Source organism: Cyprinus carpio, chromosome B23 (assembly GCF_018340385.1).
Source record: "Cyprinus carpio isolate SPL01 chromosome B23, ASM1834038v1, whole genome shotgun sequence".
NCBI lineage: Eukaryota > Metazoa > Chordata > Actinopteri > Cypriniformes > Cyprinidae > Cyprinus > Cyprinus carpio.
The window spans coordinates 12,247,375-12,268,199 of NC_056619.1; the positions used below are offsets into that span (position 1 = coordinate 12,247,375).

Genomic DNA, 20,825 nt, shown 5'->3' on the forward strand with positions numbered 1-20,825 from the left:
ATTAGGCGTATTCTGAACAAAATGAAATTAAGTTTTTTATGTGTTATTTCAGTATTTTGTTTTCCCCAAGCAATGAACATTGTTTAAAGGTTTAAGTTAATGATATTAACCCTGGCTTGATGGCAGCAAATTTAGTCCAAATGTAAAACTAGGCATGAACAGTTAAATATCTAATATACTGTTTAATTTAAATAAATACATTGTTAAAATACACAGTAAGGATTTCTTCCAAAACCATTGAGGAGACACATCAGGTATTTTTGTCAGGAGAATTCAAATCAATTCAAGTTTATTTGTATAGCGCTTTTTACGATACAAATCGTTGCAAAGCAACTTAACAGAAAATTAAGTTTCTACAGTACTTAGCTTATCAGTGGTGACTGTCAGTTTATGTACATATGGCAGAAATGTTCAGAAAAATCAATTGAAGACATAATCAAACAGACGATGAACACTATTAACAGCAATTATTATATGAATCTTTATATGAGTCTCCATTTGTTTTTGCTTTATCTCATTGATGTCTAAAAGGAATAAGTGAGATATTTAATGTGCATAGGTGTATTCTGAGCAAAATCGCAATGTTTGTAAATGCAGAAAGCCACTGTAAAAAATGTCACCAGAGCTACTGCAAATGCTGTTTTTTCAGTATGCTGTATATGTAGCAAATACTCCTTCATGTATCGGTTTATTCGGCGTATAAAAACATATGCAACAAATCACTGCATGTGCGAAAGTTATTGTTGTACCAAATTAAGAAAGTATTCAAATTTAAGCATTTACATGGCTAAACATTTTTCTGTCAAACAGAAAAAAGTGTTTGGTCAGAGCTGAACCCACATGAGCAAACAGGGTGGAAATCAAATCATGTGCTGATGGGGGTTCCTGTGCCAGCCAAGCCACTATACCATTGATATGAATGGGAACACTAACACAACATAGCTTTCTCCAGGTATTATAGACCTGCTTGGCTGAGACAAGTTGTACTAGGTTTGATAACTGATTTGGTCTGTGGATAGAAAGTTTCACAGAAATCGAATTCTCTAGCTCAGATACACTCTTTAAGTAATGGGCATGTGGCATTCTCTCTCCTTGAGTGCCGCTAGTGTGTGCGCAGACACTCACGCTGCCTCTGCAGTAAGAATGAACAGACTCTTTCACAACGCCTCTGTTTCTCTGTGGGAGCAAAACAATCGCATGGAGGGTCACTGCTAACCGAACCATGAATCAGTCCTGTAGATCTATTTCATTAACCCAATTAATTACTTTTAAACAATAAAATCAGTCCCACTCTTTCTTCTCCTCTATCCATCCATCTATTTAATCTATCTATCCATTGTTCTGTCATCAGGAAAAAAATGATTAGGCAGGACTGAGGGAGAGCTTGAAAAAAGGGGGGAAGGGATTTATGTCATTTTTTAAATTTTTTTGGCTGACTCAAGCACTGGGAGTGACTGCTGAGGATGGAGTTCTGCGCTCATTTGAATTGCAGAGAAAAGAGAGAACATCATTTGCTCAAACTTCCATTTAATCCCTTTCAGAGGAGCAGGTGTTTGAAACGCTCGGAGGCTGAACACTGTCATGTTTATGTATTCAGTGTAAGTGTGTAATCTCTTCCATGTTTTAATCGGTCCTTTAATGTGATTAATTTCATAGTATAATGAGCCTGTCAGGTCTAATTTCGTCCTCCTTCAGGGAAAATAAAAACATGGGATTTCTTGTTATGTGCTGATGGCACACACACATTATGAAGATGGATGAAGAGTGTTAAGTTTCAAAGCCATTATTCACTCCTGTGAATCTGGAATAGACTTTACAATTCCAAGAAACAGAATACATAAGACTACAATAAGGTCAATGTGCATAAGTGTGATTACTTCAGTGACATAACTCCAAACTGGTTATAGACAGATTCTACCAGTGTTCGACTACACAAACAAGCCCTTCAGTTATGTGCCACAGATCTGTCCTGACGACTTAAGTCAGCTGAAATATTACAAGTTTTGCATTTCATAAATATATATCTGTATATAATACTGTATAAGAAACACCATCTTTAATTCTTCTTTGATACGGATCAGCATGTGAAAATTAATTCAGACTAACATTAGCATCATTTTTTTTCTGGACTCCATAAAGAAGCTGAAACTGTAAAATAATCTGTGCTTCTGTAGACTTCATGAAAGTGAACACTATTTAACATAATTATGTTTAAATGCATTTACAGTTTGGGTTTATGACATTTAAAATGTCTGGGAAAGGACATAATTATTCCGTTTGACCAATATGGTTGCATGTTTGACCAGTTGCAGGTTTTTGTACACTTTTGTTGTTGAATTTTGTCACACTTAGTAAATTATTGTCTTGAGATGTCAGGGTGAGTGCATTAGTTAAAATGATCAGTTTATTGACATGATGCTGATAAACAAATATTAATGTAATTAGCCTAATTAACATAGGAATGTTCTACAATTACATGCTAGTTAGATATGTAAATACCATTTAGAAGTTTAACTAAATATTTTTGTTTCCCTCTCTCTCTCTTTCTCTATCTATCTGTCTATCTATCTATCTATATGTATGTATCTGCAGTGATTCATTTTTGAAAGAATGTGTTTAAAGAAACTGGATGAAGGAAGGTTTTGGAGTGTGGATGAAAGATAATGAGGGCTAGGGAGGAGTTCTTTGAGAGGGAGGGAGACAGTAGGAGGAACAGAAGTAGCCCAACCAAATTATGTTTAGTGCGTGCACCAGATCAGAGAATATACTGAGACATAACAGACAGAGAGAAAGACATATAGACGCACTTTGCTATTCTATCTGAACGCTGAAAGGATAGGAGCGCATTTAACTCTGTAGGTGAAATGAGTTTGACTGACAGAACAGAATATTTTGGCGACAGTCCTTTATATTTTACATAATCCCCATACAAAGTTACAATGGTAGACGGCGGATATCTTAAACAGATTGATTGTCAACATAGAAGGCGTGGACGTGGCATGGACAGAGCATTATATGGCTTAGTTCGTGAAGAAAACTGTGGATTATATCGCAAAGTGCAATACTTACAGTGAAGAAACGGATCTGCCTGACGGTAAGTGCTGCTAATCAATCAGCGCTCACATATAGCGCTTTCTGTCCACTCACGTGCTCCCTTCAGGCACTACACTGTCAAACGACTTTAATGTTGTTGAATACATTCATATATTTGGTTACTATTGAGTCTTCAACCACTTAAATAACGATCCTGATTTTCCAGTGTTTAAAAATAATACAAACTAAAATGATATAAGCATGTATTAACTATAAATATTGTAGCCTACCTTTTCCAAATGATCTTTTTAATTTGTTAACCCCCAAAAATGTATCTATCGCGGTAAGTATTTTCTTACTTTAGAGACATGAGGTAAGACAAAGATAAAAGATCAATAACTGATGTATCTGTCCAGCAAAAAAAAAAAAACACTTGGAGATCGAGCACTTCTGAATTTACGACTTTTAAAATGTTAGTAATTTGAAGAGGAAGATCATGTAAAATACTACATTTAAAAAAAAAAAACATGTTAATTGCTTATCTAAGTTACCCTAAATTACTGTAAAAATATAATAAAATATGAGTCATCCTACCTTATACTCTAGGATGACTTTTTTTTTTTTAAAGCAACATATTAAAATATTGTTAAAATGTGTTTTTGTAGGTACATAAAATCAGTCACCTGATAAACAGTAAAATAACATTCCCAGAATCCCCTGTGTGATAGCCTAGGCAAGGCTATTTTATTTTATATTCATTTGATATTGCTAGTTATTTAGTGTAACAAATGTCAAGCGTGTTACCTTAAAAGTTTTTTGTGTTTATGTGGATAATTTTGTGCACATTGTGAATGCTCATGGAAAACTTAATGAGCTTTGTTTCATTGTGTAATGTTTTAATAGTTCGAGTAGGCTGCTATATTAACTGTATTATACAGCCACCAAAATGCCTGAAATTAAATGCCTGAAACACTGTCATCACTTTTTCTGAATTTCTGCTGACAATATAGCTGCCAGCTTTTGATAATACATCTAAACAGGATTTTTTAGAGTGAAGAATATGGGCAGAATATGCATGGGGCCCATTAGACCTAAGGTTAAATCACAGTTCAGTTGTCAGTTCAGAGTCATCTACAATGTTGAAATAATTAACTTTAGAACACAATGCAATATAAAATATTTTATAAAAAATTTTCGCTTCATCGAATTTTGAGGTAAACCCCCATTCAGTCCAGTGGATTTTGATGGCTGAGGTCAGCTGTAAAGGTCTCAGTACATCCATCATCCTCGTGCACACACACAGGAGCTTGTGTGTTACAGAGCAATGCTAATTGCCCTTGATGCTTTTGATTTTCCTCTTAATTATAAGACTCGAAAATGCTTTACAGTCTTTCATGAAAAGCTTTACCCATGGCTGCTGATTCACTGGACATTCGGTCAATGTGATTATGTGGGGCGGTCACAATTATGATTGATTGCCTTTTGTAAACAGGAATTTAGGCATAAATGAATGTATGTAGGCTTACAAATAGATTACATGCATTAATCCAGAGAAGAAAAACAATGCAGTGACTCATTTAAATTTTCAGAGCACTTCATGCTTAATTGTTCAGGATTTACATGTTAACGTTGCATAACTGGCATCACAGTCATCATGAATAAACATGGGTGACCTGCTTTTGTTGAAACCTTACAAAGCTTCATAAATCTGTGGACTAAGAAGAATGACTAGGTAAAGTTAGCTGCCCTCAGCTGTTCCAAATTTCAGTGTGTTTACCAGAGTTAGGTTCATGCCTCAGAAGTTAATGTGCCTCCCAAAGAACTTTGAAATCATGGACAGAATCCTGTTATAAATAAACAAACACACAGCGTCTCTCTGTGAACCTGAGAGGTGTCAAAGTCAACTGATGCCTGATGATGCATTCGCTTATGCTTCCCTTGTTGTGTATGCCCCAAACTATGCAGACTAAAGCAGGATAATAAGGCATGGACTGTTTGCTCATATTGTTTTTGTTTCAGTTATGTTATTTTCTTTTTTTCAAGGTTTCAGTTGCACTTAAAGACTGTGATCGGTTTAAACAGGCATATACACTCACTGGCCACTTTATTGGGTACACCATGCTAGTACCAGGTTGGACCTCCTTTTGCCTTCAGAACTGCCTTAATTCTTTGAGGCATAGATTCAACAAGATCTTGGAAACATTCCTCATAGATCTTGGGCCATATTGACATGATAGCATCACGCAGTTGCTGCAGATTTGTCGGCTTCACATCCATAATGCGAATCTCCCGTTCCACCACATCCCAAAACTGCTCTATTGGATTGAGATCTGGTGACAGTGGAGGCCATTTGAGTAAAGTGAACTCATTGTCATGTTCAAGAAACCAGTCCGAGACTCATCAGACCAGGCAACGTTTTTCCAGTCTTCTATTGTCCAATTTTGGTGAGCCTGTGTGAATTGTAGCCTCCGTTACCTGTTCTTAGCTGACAGGAGCGGCACCCGGTGTGGTCTTCTGCTGCTGTAGCCCATCTGCTCCAGTGTTTGACGTGTTGTGCACTCAGAGATGGTATTCTGCATACCTTGGTTGTAACGAGTGGTTATTTGAGTTACTGTTGCCTTTCTATCATTTCTAACCAGTCTGCCCATTCTCTTCTGATCTCTGACAACAACAAGGCATTTTCGTCCACACAACTGCCGCTCACTGTATATTTTCTCATTTTCGGACCATTCTCTGTAAACCCTAGAGATGGTTGTGCGTGAAAATCCCAGCAGATCAGCAGTTTTTGAAATACTCAGACCAGTCCATCTGGCACCAACAACCATTCTACGTTCAAAGTCAATTAAATCCCCTTTCTTCCTCATTCTGATGATTGGTTTGAACTTCAACAAGTCATCTTCACCACATACGTTCATTGTAAATTAAATGTCTTTTGTTTCTCGATTGGCTGATTAGCAATTTGTGTTACCAAGCAATTGAACAGGTGTACCTAATAAAGTGGCCAGTGAGTGTATGTGATTTACTCATTTAGTCATTTACTCAAGTCATTTGTGCATGAACCAATTTCAAAGATCTCCATGTCTTCATTCTCACACACACCTATTCATGTATCATGTATACAGTTTGTAACTACCTGAAAAGACTCTAAATTAAATAGCTGCAAAAAATAATAATAATAATTGTTTGTTGCTCTATACCTCACTATATTGTTCTTAAATGTCTGTCAGGGTTGGAGGAATGTGGGTGTGTTTTTTGGGAGGGACTCTGGGGTTCTGACCCGAGTGCAGGGGTGTATTCCAGAAAGCAGGGTTAACTTACCGTGAAATAAACCCTGAACTCTCGGTTGATTAACCCCAAACCTTGCTTACTCGGGGTATGTGGTTCCAAAAACGCATCTGGGAGTGAGTTCATTCAACTCAGAGTATGTTCCTGATTAAGACTCAAGACATTCTCAACAGAGCGACGAATCGGCGAGTCACTATAGAAACGGACGCTAAGAAAAAGCGCATTTTGTTCATTAGTTGTTTACATGCTTAGTGCATATCGCCACCTAATTGATGGCTGTGCAATCCTTTTTATTTTTTTCATTTATTCTTTAATCCTTGAGAATGTGAATTATATTGTTTGTTTTATGCTAATTATATATTAAATCATATCAGATATGTATTTTGATTTAGAATTTAGACATGATAGAAAATGCCGATCCATGTGTGATCATCAATGTATAAATGTTAAATTTGTGATCATAAAATGTAATATAAGTAAAAATATAAGTTAAACATTACCTTGTCATAGTGTTTTATAATTTATACAGATAACTCTTATATATGCCAATAAAAGAAATAGCTAATCATATAAGAATAATATATTACCTTATTTATTACTTATATTAGTGCTTCCTCATTAACATATAATAATTATATATTTTATTATATATATATATATATATATATATATATATATATATCATTTAAATAGGCTATATTACATATTGTAATATTATATAATGTTGTGCGCTAACTGTCACGCCCACTGAAGGCTCGCTGAAGTGAACTAACCCTGGAACATAACCTGCTCTGGAGCAGGTTAAGTTCAGAGAGTGAGTTGCTATGACTGCTAACATACCCTGAAAGTTACCTCCGTTTTTGGAACCGAAAGTTGAGGTTATCCGCTTACTTACTCTTAAACATACCCGGGTATGTCACATAACCTGCTTTCTGGAATACCCCCAGAACAGAGCTGAAACATGAAAGGACAAACAGACAGTGGGAATGGGTTAGATAAACAAAAGTGTTAACAGATGAAAATAGGTGGATCATTCAGTCATCCTTCCTGTGGTGTGGCTGCTTTCCTGTGATTGACAAAGATGTAAAATAAAGGAGCAAGATGTACTTGCAAGTGTTTTTCTTTTCTTTTTTTAGAAACAGCATGGAATGTTTAATAAAAGCCAAGATTATGTAGAATGATTTTTTTTTTATATAGATATGTGTACAGTTCAAACCAAACAACTAGTGGAAATGCTTCTATTTTGCATTTATTTTTCTAATTCACATTTGATTACTGGCCTAAAAATAAGGTGCAGTATCTGAAATATTTCTTATTAATTGTAGCTATATCATAACTTTTCTTGTGTTTCATTTTTTAAATACCTCAAACTTTCAAATTACCTTCAGGCTTCAATGGGAAAAATACATATTTTAAAGTGGACCCCATTATATGACTGGCAGACAGCTACTTATATTAGAAAGGAGACACACAAGTGATCTGCTGCCGTCAACTGACTCTTTCTTTTCAATCCCTCCATTCTTCTCTATCATCCCTTTAAAGATAGGGATGCTGCACTACACAGTAGCTTCTCCTGCTGTGAGGCATTCCTGGGAGACGTTCATAAATTAGGGATTACTTTCCATACACGTCTTTTTCACCTAGTCCACCAGACACGCACACACACAGATTCCAGTGTAGCCACATAATGCTCTCGTCTGATGTGCTGACGTACATTGATAAATTCCTCATCAGCACTTCATCACCGCTCAGTGTGAGATCTGGCCACTCAATCTCAGCGGCAGACGGATTAAAGAAACCATCCTGGTCAAACATCTGAGCCTATTTTCTATTTTCAATATGAATATTATTCAATGTAGTCTTTGCTGCATAATTAACTTGCAAATTGATATAACACATTTAAATTGTAAATTGAATGTATTAGGTCATAGTGATGTCTGTGGTGCTGGAGGTAAGACTTTGGTTTCCAGTATCCACTAGGTCATAAATAAATCATTGCTTTTTCACTGTTTAGCCTACTTGTTATTGTGAAAGTAGTGTTCTGTCTAAAAAAGCTCACAGACCAATTGACCCTTTGCTAAGCCCGGCATTAAAGACATTAGTGACTATTTCTACCTTAGCAGCTGTTGTCATCTGCTATGTTCTCAGTCACGCTTTTGCTCTGTTCTTATGTAAGTCTCGGAGGATTTGTGTTTTATCAGTTTTAAATGCAATTTACAGAAATTCTACTAAAATACAGAAAACATACAAATGTTTTCATTGAAATAATGAACCATAAGTTAACATTAGAAACAGCAACACAACCCACTATAATGCTGACTACAAAACCTAAGCAAAAAAACAAGCTAACACAAATTTCAGTTCACCATTATCATATCATAGTTTTCTGATTTGAAATATAATTAATTTCTAAAACATATACAACACACACACACACACACACAAAGATTCTTGCCAAAGTGTATTTCACATATATTGTGAATGTTGTTTTTCCAAAAAAATTATAAATAAATAAATATATACACCACACACATTTAATATTTTTTATGTAAATATTTATGTAAATATATTTTTTAAATCTATATTTGCCATTTTTGCCAATTTTGTGTATTTTTTAAAATATTTAAAATGTATTTATTGCCATATATAATTGCCAGGTACAATTTAATTTTTACTTATCATTATTCCGCTAATTTAACCAGTTATATAATATTACAAAGTAAACACCTGAGGTTTTATATCATCTTCCTCTCAGATTTTTAAATTCACTTTTAATTTCCAATGTGCATTTCTGTATGCCCTCTCTTTTTCCACCTCTTCTAGTATTTCCTCTCTCATTTTTCACCATATTTATTTATTTGATGGCAAAAGGCCCCTTAAAAAAAAGTGCTGCTTAAGGGTCACAGGCTCAAGTCCCAGTGCACCCCATTGCTGTGCCTTGACCGTCCTTTCCTCCCATCATATGACCCCGGGCTGGCACCGAGCAAGGCACAGGTCTGGGAAGCATCATTTTTAGAACCCATGAGAGTCATTCGGCAGATGAGATCTGAAAGGTAGAAGTTACACCTGACCATCAACATTAAGAGCTCAGCTGTGAAGTGAAGAACCAGGTCGAGTTTTGCTAAAGCTGTTACTGTTCTGCTGCTGGAATAGATGAGGAGATATCAAGGACAGGCTGATCTGGTAAAAGGATGATATTTGAGATTTGATGAACAGGGAGAGGATTCAAACTGAGAAAGGAGCAAAGGAGCGAGAGAGACGGATGAGTGCACTGCTGCTCTCCACAGTTGGCTTTCACATCCTCCAATCTCATCTCCTCTTTTCCACTGCCCCCTTGACCTCGAAGCAGAGCACTACGGGAAACGTGAAATATTTTTAGTGTCCATCTGATAACCAGCAGATGGAGGTTTGAAAGACAGAGAACACATCTCTGTTAGCTTAGGTGTGGTTTTGATTGGATTCTTGGATTGCGCAGTGGTTGCTCTTTCATAGCTCAGGAGACACTCTTAAAAAAATTAAATAAAGGTTCCAAAATGTAGATTTTCACACCAATGCCTTTTTGGTTCTCCAAAGAAACTTTTGGTGAAGAGCCATTATTTTCTTAGTGTGAAGTACATTTTCAAAATCTGAAGAAACTTTTTTCAGTATTGAGAATCTTTTGTACAATGGAGAGGTTCCATTGATGTTTATAGAACCATAGATGCCAACAAACAACCTTTATTTTCAATAGTTTTAACATGTTTCTTCTAAAATCTTTAGGATAAATAAAAACAATGAGATTTTTGACATACAGTAAGAGTTTAGTGCTATAAAATTCAAAGGCCACATGAATTTAATCTTCAAAGATTTTTTAAATGTTCAATGCTAAGATGGAGAAAGTACAATGCATAGTTGTGAAAACTAAGTTAAAATGGAGAATGTAGTATAAATACATTCAATATTAATACTGCACTAAGGAAAAATATACAAATATATTTCAGGTAAAAAAAATATGGGATAATTTTCACCAATTACCTTTTTATTTTATTTCTAAATCTTCATACAAATGACCACACATTATGATTTTTCTTTTTTTAGTTCTGAATAAATCATTTGATCGCAGACTCGTTCTGACATTTTATCGCAGTTTTTTGTTATGTTATTTTATTGTCTTTTAAAACCATAGAGAAGACGCATGTGGTATTTCTGGAGAGGAGATTCCATTTCCTCTCCATGTAATTTCAACATGAGAAATGAAAGAGATATGAAAGAGTCATTTTTACGCTTTATCTTGTGGGTAGACCCAGCCGAGTGCTTCATGCACACATGCCCAGCAGGGGCACATCACAGAGCCACTTTCTGTCTGATGAATAGCCAGTGCCAGCACATGTGCATCAGACACATTTAAAGACCCAGAGCGTGCGAGGAGGCTCTTTCTGTAATTTCCCAGGAGGTATCAAAGTAGGTAATGGAAAGTAGTTGGGACATGCATAGAGTGCGAACAGACGACAAACTGGACAGCAAGAACAACTGACGGGCTTTCCGCGAGCAACGTCAAAGGAAGGCCTTGCCAGGCTTTGTGTTACAATTGGAAGGATTTCATTAGGACTCTGTAACCAGCACAGCTCTGAAGTGGCTATTTCTGTTGTGAATTGATTATGCAAATACAAGATGAAAACCACCACTCCAGATGGATGGAGAGAGTGAGAGCAAGAGTGAGTGAGTGAGGATGAATGAAGTGAATGAAATATTGCAGGTCTCAGAGACTTGGACTTGAATCAAGAGCTAATTTTAAAACAAACTGCATTCGAAAGCTTTCTGCTTCCATTCTTGCTAATCCTCACATAAATCATAAACACACTGACAGGAATACACTCATGGAAGGCTACGCAGCATGTATGAGCTAACAAACACCAGAAGAATCAAAGAAAATATCAAACCACACGAAATCAATTCCTTGTTTTCCAGTGACTACAACATTTTTTTTAATATTCAAATGATTTACACTAGCATTCAGAAGTTTCAGTTTGGTTAAGATTTGTTTTTGTTTTTTTATGTTTTTAAAGTGCTCACCAAGGCATGCTGATTTGAAACGTTTCTTATTATTATCAATGTTGAAAACAGTGCTGCTTATTTTTATTTTGTTTAATTTTTGGAAGAAACCTTTATTTATTTACTGTACTCGGTTTTTTAATTTAATGTATTAAAATAATTAATACATTGAATTAAAAGCATTTAAATATTTTAATGCTGAAAAAAAGCATTTATTCCTTTAAAAAAAAAAAACTTTACACATTAATTAAATTAAAATAAGACTAGTCCTTCGAATCTGTCTGTGTGAGACTTATTAATACAGCCACACATTTTCTCCTCATAGTGGCAGCGCTCTTTGCAATAAACCACCCTGTTCTACCTTTATTATCTGATGCTGTTTTCTTAAATGCTTTCGCACTTTCAATCTTTCACTCATATTTGATTTCATATTTCCTTAATACCAGTATGCATGTATGGTAAATTGCATGCACTTTAAAAGTGTGGAATTTATGAGCGTATTCAATAAATTTCAATAAATATTCAAAAAAGCATTTGCACAAAACTTACTCTTGGGCCTCCTGTTTCAGTTATATACTGTATGTCAGCACATAATAATTACAGACACCTTTAAAATCTGCTTCCTTCTCCATTTAGCCCTTAAAAGCGCGTCCTCCTGCCCACCTCCCCCATCCATGCCTCAGTCATACACTGTGTATCCAAAAGAGGGGTTTAAAGCATAATTGTTCCCATACCTCTCTCATATTTTTTTTTTCTCAGTCTCACCGCAAATGTTTTCCTGTGTCTGGAGACAAAGGATGAGTAAATCCCAAGAGAATCTCAGATTTGCCTTTCAGATATTCGCTAAATAAATTTGCTTTAGCAGCTGGTCATAATAATCCACACAGCATCTTAATGAGGCAGACTTAAAGAAACTGGAGGGGTTTCTAAATGTTTTATGTGGAGGTTCCAGAAAGACAATGATTCAAAGCTGTCTTTAATGAATTCATAAACAGTTTTATTATTAATGTTTTTCACTTGCTTTCCTTTTGTTCCAAACCTCAAAACTTACCTCAAAACACATGGGTACACGTGTAGTTAATTTCTTACCGTTTTGGCTAAAAACACAATGATTAACATGATGTTTTAAGCTCTTTCTCTAAAAACAGAAGCTGAGATGGAGAATTTAATTTGAGATGATATGGGAGACATCGTGATGACTTCATTTGATTTAGACGCCACCATTCCTTTACTCTTGCTGAAGAGCTACAGAAATAGCCAACAAAATGAAATTCATTTGGCCTAATTTTATTACTATGATTTACAAGCGTTTGTTTATCAATTTAGGCCAGTCGGGGATCAGTGTTAGAATGTTTTGGATTTGCCTTTCATGTCTGTCCTTCTCATTGTAGGTCATGAGGATGGCCTCTTGGGAAGAGAATTTGGGTCAGCCCAATCGCTCTGTTCTGGAGATGGAGGAGCCACCGGACCTGTCCAGCTCCCTCTTCAATCTCAGCAGTAGTTATGGGGGCACAGGGGCTTTCCTCTGGCTGTTTCCATCAGAGAACATCACATTGACCACCACGAGACCCACAATCCAGCCAGTTGCCCCTCCACATGTACGGGACCAAGCCTTGGCCCAGGCAGAGATCGGGGTGCTGGGGTTGGTGCTTGCCCTCACCACTCTGGGTAATGGATTTGTGTTGTGGGTGTTGCTGCGTAGGAAGAAACATCACGCTCCCATGCACCTCTTCATGGTCAATCTGTGTGTGGCTGACCTGGTAGTGGCCTTCTTTCAGGTAACAGCCTCTTGAGACTATTAAAAATGATGAGTGTGGTGAAATGAGCTTAACGGTTAAGTAATCATTGACCTGAATGGAAACATATAGTGAGACTACGTTTATTAAAATGCAGTTGAAGTATCAGGTGTGGGAGTAATGTTGTGTCAGCAGAGAAGTTCTAGGTATTATAAGGGCTGCACGATTAATTAAAAAAAAAAAAAAAAAAAAAAACATTATTTAACATTTGAAAAAAATTAAATAAAATTAGTTTAAGCAGCCATAAATATTAGTATTGTAATTTTATGGTGAAATAAAAGTATAAGTTGTAGTAGCAGTTGTAGTAGTAATTTCTTTTATTTAATGCTAATAATAACATCTATATATATAACCACAAACATTTTGGCCAAATTGGGCAGCACTACAAACAAGCACAGCAAACCTGGAACTTTTTTTTTTTTTAAATCGCAATTGCAATTTTGCTAGACAAGTGGTGCTTGGAGTTTTGGTTCCTTACCACTGTCGCCTTTGGCTTGCTTAGTTGGGGACACTTAATTTCTGGCAATACTGTTGACTTGATTGCACAGATACTATTTAAACTCAACTGAGCTGGACAATGACATCACTGAATCAATGATGAACTGACTTTAACTGGAAAATTGTGTTTACTCTTATAATCTTGCATTATCGACACACTATTATCCTGTTTAATACTGTAAAGCTGCTTTGACACAATCAGTATTGTATAAAGCTGTGTATAAATAAAGGTGACTTGACTTGATATGTCTTTATTTTGTCCCCAGGTGCTGCCACAGCTGGTGTGGGACATCACAGAGCACTTTCAGGGCCCTGATGCTCTGTGTCGCTCTGTCAAGTATTTGCAGATCGTCGGGATGTTTGCATCCTCTTATATGATTGTTGCCATGACTGTGGATCGGCACTATGCCATCTGCTGCCCCCTGCAAGCGTATCGCGGAGGTGCACCCTCCCGCTGGAACACCCCCATTGTGGTTGCGTGGGGCCTGGCCCTTGTGCTCAGTTTGCCACAGGTAAGGAGTAGACGGTCTTTCCTGACTTTTTTTTTGATTGGTTCACAACTATTTTGTTGCGCTCATGACTGTCTCCTTGTTTGCATGCAGGTGTTTATCTTCTCGCGATCAGAGGTGTCCCCTGGGGTGTTCGAATGCTGGGGCCACTTTGCTGAGCCGTGGGGTCTTAAAGCATACGTCACCTGGATGACTGTGGCTGTATTTGTATTGCCAGCCTTTATAATCACTGTCTGTCAGGTATCTCCAGCTTTTTCTCTTCTCAATCTCTCACTGTCTACACATTTTTTTAATTGAATGTATTGGTTTGACATCTCTTGTCTACAATGTATCATAGCACAAGAACGTGATGTATACTATGCAAATGTCAAAGACTTGGTATGTTTGATAGGAATTAGATGCACTGCAGGGTAAAACTTGATGGATGTGCTAGTGCTGGGTGAAATTCAGAATTTAATAATTGGCTCCTTTTCAATTCATGAGTTGGATGTTGAATTTGAATGACAGTAAGAGGAATTTACTTAATTGCAATTCAAAAAAATTCACTGTAACACCACAGAGGAATTTCCATAGTCCAAAACAAGTTTGCTAATAATTTTGACGTGGCTTGGCTTCCGTTTCACTTATTTTGCAATGCCAAGGTCATCGGTTTGATTTCCAAAACTCATGAACTGATAAAGTGTATACCTTGAATGCAACGCAAGACAATTTGCATGCATTGCCCACCGAATGCATAAATGTAAATGACGTACACAAAAAGCTTCACCTTAAAAATGTTACTGACCAGCAACTGTTGCCATGTATCATTTTTCTCAGACTAGCTTTTGCTCTTTTCTAGTGTAAGGCTATTAAGGATCTATGTATTTGGAAAGTTATAAAAACAGTTTTATCCAAAAGTATAGTAAATGCATTGTAATGTAAAAAAAAACATGTAAAATGCTACAGAAAAAAAAAAAGTTAATTGATTAACTGGAAGTTAACGTACATGGTTAAAAAAAACTGTAAATGGTTTAACATCACACTATATGTGTATATATATTTACTGTAGAATATTGTCAAACATATGGTTTTTGGAGGTTAAAAAAACTATGAATTAAAATGTACATTCCCAGAAGTCCTGTAACACATCCACATATGATTGTAATTCATGCACATTAGTTTGTTTCTTCTTTTTTTTTTATCAGTAATTCATATTAAAGTGTTTTGAGCTTGCTAGGGTTATAGGGTGTTTTTTATGCATCTTCTGTTATTTAATGTTTACTACATTATTTTAGTGCCACATGTGACCATCTACGCAATCTAACAACATGATTTCCTCAACAAATTAAGCATATTTATCAGAATTAAGCTAAATAATGCCAAAACAGACAAAAATTTAATTTAAAACAAATAACTGCTAAGTGTAATTGTATTCCATTTAATTATATTTCCTTACATTCAAATTTACAGTTCTGTCAGTTCTCTTAAATGGAAATTAAAATGTACTCTTAGTTCAGTTCTAAATGACACACAACTCTGGAACCCTATAGCAGGAGTATGTTTACATTGATGTATCTCTTTTTCACCTCAGGTTCGCATCTTCAGAGAAATCCATGACAATATCTACCTGAAGTCTGAGCGGGTGGTGACAGCAGAATTTAAGAGGAACTCTGTCTTCTTCCACTTTGCTCAGCGGGAGGGGGGCAGGGGAAGGAGCAGAGAGAGGAACAGACAGAGCAGACACAGTCATCATGCTGACAGCAGTCTCAGTCAAGCTCACTGCAGCCCCTCACATCATGCAGGAGAGGAAGCGTGCTCCTCAAGCCTTTATCATAGCTACCCTCATACTCTACCCTGTAGTAGCTCTATCTGCGAGCCTTGCTTTGGGCCCCGCCCCTCTTCAGACAGCTCCTCCCCTTCTGTCCAAACTCACCTGCAAATCACCTCCAACCATCTCTCAGACCCCTCCCATTCTCAGTCAATATCAGCCAATAGCGTGTGTGCATTGGCTGAACACCCAAATAGCTCTGGAGCTTCTGAACTGTGGCCAGGTGTACTTCCAGATGCTTTTCCCCTTCCGACCGACTATTCGCACCCGCCGCCTCTCCCAGGTGTGACTAAGGCCATGTCTAAGACAGTGAGGATGACTCTTGTCATTGTGCTGGTATACACCATCTGCTGGTCTCCTTTCTTTATTGTTCAGTTATGGGCAGCCTGGGACCCCAACCCACCAAACCAAGGTCAGACCCAAGCAAACACATGAATGCATGTCCTGTACAGTCACACAATAAGGCTTCTTGGAATGGTAAAACAGTACAATGTATTTTTAAAGAGGTTCACATCATAATAGAAAATAGGCAATCAATTTGTTGATACAGACTACACACTTTTTTGTGCATGTGCATTAGCTTAGCCAGAGATTGTTTTTCAGGGTGATTTTAGTAATAAAGAAGTAAAAACTGTTTTCATCACTGATAATAATAATAAATGTTTCTTGAGCAGCAAGTCAGCATGTTAAAATTATTTGTAAAGGATTACCTGTCACTGAAGACTGGAGTAATGCTGCTGAAAATTCAGCTTTGCCATCAGCAGGGTGGAGTTCGTAACCAAACAAGCAGCACATTCTCCAGGAATATCTCAAAAACAGAGATGCCCGTTCTTGGAAATCTACCTTCCAGCAGTGTTTTGTTCAAAGTACAATCAAAAAAATCATTCATCAGGGTTTTCAAGGTTGCTTGGAAATTGCAGGCAGGTGTGTTCGAGCTTGGCTGGAACTGAAGTCTGTGGGAGGGGAGTTCTCCAGGAGCAGAAATAATCAATCATGTTTTCAGCGTGTCCCCTTTTTTATTGTCCTCTTCTTTATTTAACTGTCCCCTGCTTTCTTTCCCCTGAACACTTAGACATACAAACACCTGCTCACTCCCTTGAGTGTTGGGTAATCTCATTGGTATTTACACCTCTGTATTAGACTGGACTTTCTGCACAGTTTGACCAGTGACAGGTTGCCACTTGGCAACCAAATCACTATGAAAACAGCACAAACTTACTCTTAAGATGTGTTTTAGTCTTTTAGTTAAAAACTAGGCTTTTTTTCAAAGTTTGCCTTAAATTGGGTTCAGTATGGCTTATATTATTATATTTTGCATTTAACCGCCTTGTTTTTTATTATACATTACCACTCAAAAGTTTGGGCTTGAAAGAAATTTATTCAGCAAGGATGGATTAAATTGATAAAAAAAAATGTCAGTAAAACATTTATAATTCTATTTTAAACAGAAATGTTTAACTTGTTTCTTAAACAGCAAATCAGCAAATAAGAATGATTTCTGAAGGTTCAAGCGACACTGAAAACTGGAGTAATAGATTATGAAAATTCAGCTTTGCCATTACAGAAATAAAATACATTTTAAAATATATTCAAAGTTATTTAAATTGTAATAATATCTCACAATTTCCATTTTACTGTATTAGTAATCAGATAAATGCAGCCTTGTTAAACATAAGAGCGTTTTAATATAAATAAATAAAAAGTTATCAAATCCAAACATAAAAACAGTAGTATATTATGCATATGTATGTATTATATGCAAACTCAGTGTTAATTTGCACTTTTTCAAAAATTTACCTTAGTTAACTGTTATCTGTAGTTACAGCAGTTCTTGTAATTTAAAGGGATACTCCACCCCAAAATAAAATTTTTGTTATTAATCACTTACCCCCATGTCGTTCCAAACCCGTAAAAGCTTTGTTCATCTTCGGAACACAATTTAAGATATTTTTAACTCAGATTGCACGTCTGATGGCAGATGGAGTATTCTGACGACGACTTTCATATCTTTTATGGACCTTGACACTGTCATTTACTTGGCAGTCTATGGGACAGTCTCAGGCCTCCCGGTTTTCATCCAAAATATCTTAAATTGTGTTCCGAAGATGAACAAAGTTTTTACGGGTTTGGAACGAAATGGGGGTGAGCGATTAATAACAAAATTTTCATTTTGGGGTGGAGTATCCCTTTAAATCATAATATATGAACATAGAAACTTCTTCAGACAGTGCAAGAATTTTCTTTTTGCTCTGAATTTTTCTGTCACTATTATTATTTGCACTGATTGTGTTACAAGCCTTAATACTTTTCTAAGCAATCTTAAGGCTTTCAACTGATAGATGATAAAACATGGACAAATCTCATAGACCTGCACATATAATTCGCACAATGATATTGCAATATTGTAGAGCTGTCAATGCAGTAATAAATGCAAAGTGTTATTTCCTTGCCTTTCTCTCTCATGCAGGGGCTGCTTTCACTATCCTGATGCTTCTAGCCAGTCTAAACTCCTGCACTAACCCATGGATCTACACAGCCTTCTCCAACAGTGTGTCCCGTGAGCTGTTTGCACTGCTGCGCTGCCACACCGGATCCCCACGCAGAGGTTCGCTGCCGGACGACTCAACCACAACTCACACATCAACCAACACCAAGGACTCTATGTACTGACCTCTGGCCTGACTCTACTGCACACACACACCACAGACGTGACAGGCTATACCCTGTCCCAAATGCCACTCTTTGCCTATGTGTTGATAACATAATAGTGCATAAACTGACAGGCAGTTCTCCAAAGGGCGCAGTAAACATCTTTTTAGTATTTAAAATTACAAATGGGATGCGCTACGGTCTTCATGGACAAGTGCCAATAGCACAAGTGTGCAAAAAGTGTGCCGTTTGGTACGGGACTGGGGTAATGTCCTGGCTACTTTAGATTCAGGTTCATGGTGGTTACACAATCTGAAAAGCAGACACTGATCTGTCATCGACAGTGTTACATCAATTACAAAGACAAAATTCCATTGCCATGCCTAGTGCATTTTACAGACAGCTGTCTATTCAGTTACATGAGAGCAGACTGGAGTGTGACGAATCAGGAGGAAGGTTAGGAAGCAAAGGATCAGAGGTCCTCCAGTCTTCTCCATCTTTCTTTCATGGACGGTTTTCATAGATTAGGGTTGCAGAATTATATCAGACTTTACAGTACAAAGTTTGGAAAAGAGAAAAAAGGATGTGAACAATGCATACAGAATGGACAAAAGGTTATCTGGCTGTACTCCAGACAGCTTCAGAAGACCAGCGGCAAGATGCTGCAAATGAGAGCCTCAGAAGTTTAGGGGAACATATCCACCACCAGCGAGAATGTTATGAAAATATCAGCCTGATTGTGGGAATCAAACACAGTGGCAGCTTAGTGACACAGCAACTTTCCGAATCATATTTAATCTATATATCAAATGTAAAGTGTTCAGAAGACACTGTAAATTTAATTGGTCTATAGTATTAGCCCTTAAATTATTAGAAGTGCTGGCAGTGGATGTTGTTACAGTGGACAGAAATCTACATTTGACCGCAGAAGGAAATCTCATTTTCTGTGTTGGTCATTTTTGTGGATTAATGTACCAAAGCAAAGACATTTTGTGGAATGCATTTCAGTACAACCAATGCTATGTACATATCCTCACAGTCCTTGGAAATCCTTGTAAAATCAGTGGGAAAAAAATAGTATTTAATTTTTTTCTTTTTATATGCTTTGGGTGAGAAATAACTTTTTTACAGAAGAAACAGGGTAATGGTAAATGAACAGCAATACACAGGTCAATTTCCAATCTAATCACTGTAGTAGGTAGCAAAATTTCGAATGTCACAGTTGAAATCTCTATTATGTATATATGTACACACTAATCACTCTAATAATTTGTCACTCTTTTAGCTCTACCTCTGGAATCAGGGGACCATTCACATGCTTCAGAGTAACTTATTTGTACAGAAAATATTATAAATATAATAAAGAAGTGTTAAAGGTTTAAGGAAAAAATACTAAATTGCAACTTAAGCGCCTTATTATCAGACTAAACAGACTAAATAAAAAAGTATATATATATATATATATATATATATAATATATATATAATATATATATATATATATATATATATATATATATATAGTATGTACATGTATGTTCCTAATTCTTTGAGATTCTTGAGGTACTAGTGAGTGCATTTAGGATTTCAGTAGTGTCTGTGGTAGTTTTAGGAGGCTACACTTCTGCTTGCTTTAATCCCACCACTGCAAACTATTATTAGAAACACATATTTCAATCATAAATTCATTCTTGAAGTCCAAAACTTGCTTACTCTCAGCTTGATAAAAAATTAACTCCCATTTTAGGAAGCTTTTTTGTAGTTTTGAAATACACTGACTTATCACATTTCCTGCTTTATGACAAAATGATTGAAATTCTTGCTGATTGGAAATGTTATTATATATTTATATATATATATATATATATATATATATATATATATATATATATATATATATACATACATATATATATATTATTGTCCAACACTATATCAATGACTGTGATTAACTGTACTAACCATTAGATATTAATAAGAATAGTGATCAGATATTAGAAACATTGAGAAAACTTACTGCTAGGGAACCTTTTGTTATACTCAACTCATAATGATGGATAATCATAAAATTATTTAGCACATATTTAATTGACAAGATGTGCAGTACCTAAAATACGATCAACATTGTAATAAATTATTTTTATATCAATTTACTCTTTGTTGTTCTTTATTTTGGTCCTTCTTATCATAAGGTAAACATAGGACATACATAAACTCC

At 36.3% G+C, this 20,825-nt stretch overlaps 1 protein-coding gene across 1 annotated transcript; it reads left to right on the forward strand.

Annotated features, from left to right (window-relative positions):
* Positions 1-2,737: 2,737 nt before the first annotated feature.
* LOC109081501 (vasopressin V2 receptor-like) lies at positions 2,738-20,016 on the forward strand. The gene is made up of 6 exons (XM_042750873.1): positions 2,738-3,094; positions 12,741-13,127; positions 13,910-14,155; positions 14,246-14,392; positions 15,723-16,371; positions 18,427-20,016. Exons 2-6 carry the CDS (start codon positions 12,744-12,746, stop codon positions 18,627-18,629), a joined length of 1,629 nt encoding a protein of 542 aa, XP_042606807.1. The 5' UTR covers positions 2,738-3,094; positions 12,741-12,743; the 3' UTR covers positions 18,630-20,016.
* Positions 20,017-20,825: the final 809 nt, after the last annotated feature.

What these genes read in the sequence shown, in the direction of transcription:
- LOC109081501 (XM_042750873.1), top strand. Translation starts at nt 12,744, where the DNA reads ATGAGGATGGCCTCTTGGGAAGAGAATTTGGGTCAGCCCAATCGCTCT. An exon ending in TGGTAGTGGCCTTCTTTCAG is followed by an intron (nt 13,128 to 13,909) that starts GTAACAGCCTCT and finishes TTTTGTCCCCAG; the next exon opens with GTGCTGCCACAGCTGGTGTG. An exon ending in TTGTGCTCAGTTTGCCACAG is followed by an intron (nt 14,156 to 14,245) that starts GTAAGGAGTAGA and finishes GTTTGCATGCAG; the next exon opens with GTGTTTATCTTCTCGCGATC.